Genomic DNA, 4,664 nt, shown 5'->3' on the forward strand with positions numbered 1-4,664 from the left:
TTGATACACAGGAGCAGCAGGTGAATATTCTGATCATTCCTTTCGCTCTTTTTCCTCTTTTTTTCCCCTCAGCAAGATGATGACAAAGTGTTGAAGTTAGTCCAGAAGAAATTCTGTGCCAGTGGACCATATACTGGTAAGCTAAGTGCTCAGAGCAGGAAGGGAGGGGTTGTTGTTGATGCAATAGCAGCAGTGGTGAGAGGTGAAAGAGCTGCAGTGCAGAACAGGCAGGTGCTTGGCTTCAGGTCTTGAGGGATTTGTTAAAACTCTAGAAAGCCTGAGGATTAACACACTCACACGTGTGGTTTCCATGTCCTCCTTGCATGGAAAACTGCATTCACCTGCAGCCCTTGGCTCAGTTTTCACTCTGAGGTGCTTCTCTTCTGATGTCCAGTTTAAGGCCAGTGCTGCCATCTGAGGAGCTCTCTAAGCTGCTGGTTTTGTAGTAGTGCTGAAATAAAAACACCACATATGGAAGCCAGCTCTGTCTGTGGACACAGATTCCACCCATCTTCCATAGGAATTTAGATGTTTGGCTTGAAAGCTCAGTTAAACAGAGATTCTTGAGTATTAACTCTAGAACTGCCATTTTCCTTCAGATTTGTGCCTCTTTAGCTTTAAGTTTCAGTACCCTTGTTCAAAATGCTGCTGAACTTGTTTGAACATTAGGCAGAGTTCCTCAGAGCTGTGTGCATACTTCTTTTTTCCTCAGGCCTTTTTATGGTTGTTTCTTGCAGGGGAGGATTTCCCCATGTGGATGGTCCCCATCAGTATTTGTACAAGTGATGACCCCACCCGTGCCAAAATGCAAATATTGATGGACAAACCGGAGCTTACCTTGGTCTTGAAAGATGTCAAACCAGAGCAGTGGGTGAAGGTGAGTGCTCACAAAGGAGAACACATCCCTGTGAGTAAGTTTGTCCCTGTAATGTTCCCTTGCATTTCACTTTTCTCTCTTTTTCCCCCTTGCAGTTTTGTGTGTCTTGTAGGAAGAGGCCTCTTGTGCTGCTGTTGAATGTTGGCTCCTCTCTGCAGTGCTTGCTCAGCCCCTTCCCTCCCAAGAGCAGTCAAGACAATCCAAACTTGAACCTTTTTAGGAATCTGAGCCTGGAAAACCAGTGTGCAATTAGGGCAGCTTTTGAGTTGAAATGTGGTGGCTTTTTTGGTATCCCATGGCAACCACAGTGTCACAGTTTAACACAGGGACACACAGCTTAGTTCAAGCCTATCCTGAGCAAAAATTGTCCTGTTTATCTTTCATTAGTGGGAAGGTTTTCTGCTGGCTATTGCCAGACAAGATCTGCAAGTGAAAAAATTCACTGTTGGAGTCTCCTGCAGTCACTGCACTTAAAAACTGAGCAGCTGGCTGGGGTTGAACAGCACTTGTCTCTAAGCTGGAGCTCTGTTCTGATTCTGCTTTTCACTCTGATTTAACACTAAGGGTCTCTGAATATGAATCAAATATTCCCATTTAATGAGCATGGGCATCCCTGCTGCCAGGCCTGTCATTTCTCTTGAGCCACCCTCTCTGTGCCCTCCCTGCCAACAGGGGGGTATAAAGTGAACAATTGTGAAAATGCCCTGTCTAAAGGAGGGTAAAGTTTGGTATTTCTTCCTGAGAAAGCAACAACCCAGCTCAGTCCAAGGTGAATTGTAGGACTGCAAAGATCAGTCTGTGAGGTTTATAGTCAGTGGTCAGGACTGGAGGTTGGGCTGAGTGGTTGCAGCAGCAGCAGAGGAGTGACTTCCTGATCAGCTCAGCAGTGTTTATGGTTTATACCAACCACAATATTTGACCATCCATACTAAAATGCAAGCAGGTAGCAGCCTGTAGCCTGGGCAGCTCATCAGACTTACTGCCCATGACTTGTTTTTGTGCTGGGCAGAGGTGCTTGCTCTGCCTTCTCAGGAAAAGGGTTCTATCAAGATGGAACAGAGCAAGTTGCAGGAGAGTTAAAGTTTTAAAGTTCTAGCATCTGTTAATGGAGCAGCTTGTAGGGGAGAGTTAAGGTTCTAGCATCTGCAGTCCCTGTGGTTTATCTTCTCAGTGCATGACCACAGTTAGGAGTTAACCCTAGGAGAGAAGTTTCTCATTTCTCCTTGCTCCTCGTTTCTCTCTTCTGCACCTCTGAGTGAGCATTTCTTTGAAATGTTCAGCCTTTCTCCCTCACTTCTGCCTTGTTCTGTCACTTTATTTAAATGACAGTGCCTGACTGCTCTGAGCTGCCATGCTTGGAGACATTTCTAGTGGTTCAAAGGAAAAAAAAGCATTTCTGTGTTTGTTCCTTGCCTCTAATTTGTGACTCTCTTGGCAGTTAAACCTGGGAACAGTCGGGTTTTACCGTACTCAGTACAGCCCTGACATGCTGGAGAGTTTAATACCAGCCATCAAAGACCTCTCCCTACCCCCCGTGGACAGGCTTGGCCTGCAGAATGATCTTTTCTCTCTGGTAAGCAAGCATTTGCTGTTCTGTCCTAATAGTCAGAGCCACAGTCCCTGCAGGAATTGGTGTCTGAAGAGTCACTCTCAGTTCCTGGAGGCAAAGTGCCTTGGGGATTACTGCATAAATTTAGCTCTTAACTAGCTGGACAAGTTCTAACTTGTATTCCAAGACTCCAACCCTGTGGAAGCACTGTCTGTGACTCCTGTTGCACTGTTCAACAGGAGTGCATTCTGCTCTAGGTTGTCTCACATCATTCAATGTTTTGAGAACCTCTTCAACTCATCAAAAGAAGGGGATTTTAATGATCCCCTCAATGATTTTATCAAACACTGTCCATCCAGCACCCTGTGCTTCATCCAGCTGGGCTTGTTAAAACTGTCCCCCACTTGAGGAGGTGGCTGTTGGGGAGTCCTAGTGTTTAAAAACAAGGAATTACCCCCAAACAGGTGTAGCTACCTCTGAACAATAGCCACTGTATTTTTGGGTTGTACTTTCTGATTCTTGCTGGTCAGCAAGAATGTGGAAACTTTTAAATAGCTGGGTTTGACATCCTGCCTCTTTAGCCCCAAAGCTCATAACTTTTGTCATTACTTAATTGAAGGGGTTTGAAGCTGTAACTGAGTCATTTCCCAAGGATTTCCAGACTATTGTGACCAAAAAAATGAGCAAATAATCCACATAGGAACATTGTGTTAGACTCCTAGTTGGGTTTCAGTTTTAATCATGTTTTTATCATAGGTGAATATAGCTTAGATAATAAAAATTGATCTTCACCTCTTTTCCAGTACCATAAATTACTGGTCTGGTTCCAGATTATCAAAAATCTGAGCAATCTGGTTGGAGATACCTCCTGTAGGTACTATGGACTGCAGTAAGCATGGAACTGTTTTCATGACCCTCTGGAGCAATTAATACACCACTTTCCTGGCAGAGGTGGCAAGGCAGTGCTCCTTGTTCTGCTAATTCATGGGAAGCAGGAAGCAAAAAATGCCTCCTGCAGTTTTACCCTCTCCATGTAACAAGGAGCAAAAAATACTTAAAGTTTTTTAGTTAAAGTAAAACTTTGGTGGGTGTCATAGGAGAGGGGGGAAGGGGGATTTGTTTGGGGTTTTATTTTTCCTTGCCAGCACTGTTGCAATTTTGTGAAGTCACTGAATCTCCTTGTCTTGTTTCTTGCTTTGCAAAGTGTGCTTATAGTTCTGTAGCTGCCTCTTTGTAAAGGGCTCACCTGTGGAGAAGCAGCCTTGTGTGCTGGTGTGAACTCACCTTGGCAGGAGCCCAGCACAGAGAAAAGAGCTGCTGGGCAGGCTGGGAGGACTGTCAAATAATGTGATGAGCTGTTCAATGTCTTCATTCTGCTTTGGAAGTAAGATTAATGTGGTGTCTTTTCCTCTCCCAGGCCCGAGCTGGAATCATTAGCACTGTAGAGGTTCTAAAAGTCATGGAAGCTTTTGTGAATGAGCCCAATTATACTGTGTGGAGCGACCTCAGCTGTAACCTGGGAATTCTCTCAACTCTCTTGTCCCACACAGACTTCTATGAGGAGATCCAGGTGTTCGTGAAAGATGTCTTTTCACCCATAGGGGAGAGACTGGGATGGGACCCCAAACCTGGAGAGGGTAGGAAACTTGTGCTGTGAAATCCAGTAGTGGTTTTGGAAGCCTCATGTGTAAATGAGTCATCAAGATTTTGGGGAAGGGGAGAGAAGGGAGGAAGAGGAGCCTGAAATAGGCATTCCAGGGGCATTTGTATCCTTTGAAACCAAGCAGACAAACACAATAGCTCCTAAAACCCCTTTGTTATCAGGTACAAGTTAAAATGGTAAAGCTTTTCCCTATCTGGTCACCAACTGATACAAATTCTTTCCTTCAGTTTTGCATCTGTGAGAGTGCATGAAACTTCTTAGCTTACAAGGGTGGAGAGCCATGGATGTACATGATTACTGCTCTTAGTCCACAAATGGTTAATATTACTGACTTGGCTCAGGTTACAGGTCCAGCCTGTTGTGTTTGGGCTGGAATCATCTTCTCCTGACCCTCTTGCTGTAGAAAAATAAATGTATTCTCCAGCTGGCACCAAGGAGAGTGAGAAGAGGCCTAATTTCTTTAGATACCTTCATGCATCTGGAAGGATTGTTACACAGCTCTGCCCTGGTCACTCTGGGTGGAAGAACACTTAATTTAATTGCTGAACTGTGTCAAAATAGTGACTTTTTTTTTT

General features: G+C 44.6%; 1 protein-coding gene across 1 annotated transcript; it reads left to right on the forward strand.

Moving 5' to 3' along the window:
* Positions 1-72: 72 nt before the first annotated feature.
* Positions 73-4,063, forward strand: LOC104396159 (puromycin-sensitive aminopeptidase-like; the record flags this gene model as incomplete). Its single annotated transcript, XM_010005974.1, has 4 exons — positions 73-136; positions 738-877; positions 2,316-2,450; positions 3,844-4,063. Coding segments are annotated over 4 exons (559 nt in total), but the record flags the coding sequence as incomplete, so codon positions are not given.
* Positions 4,064-4,664: the final 601 nt, after the last annotated feature.

The sequence above is a fragment of the Chaetura pelagica genome, unplaced genomic scaffold (genome assembly GCF_000747805.2).
Source record: "Chaetura pelagica isolate M959 unplaced genomic scaffold, ChaPel_1.0 C11753596, whole genome shotgun sequence".
Lineage (NCBI taxonomy): Eukaryota > Metazoa > Chordata > Aves > Apodiformes > Apodidae > Chaetura > Chaetura pelagica.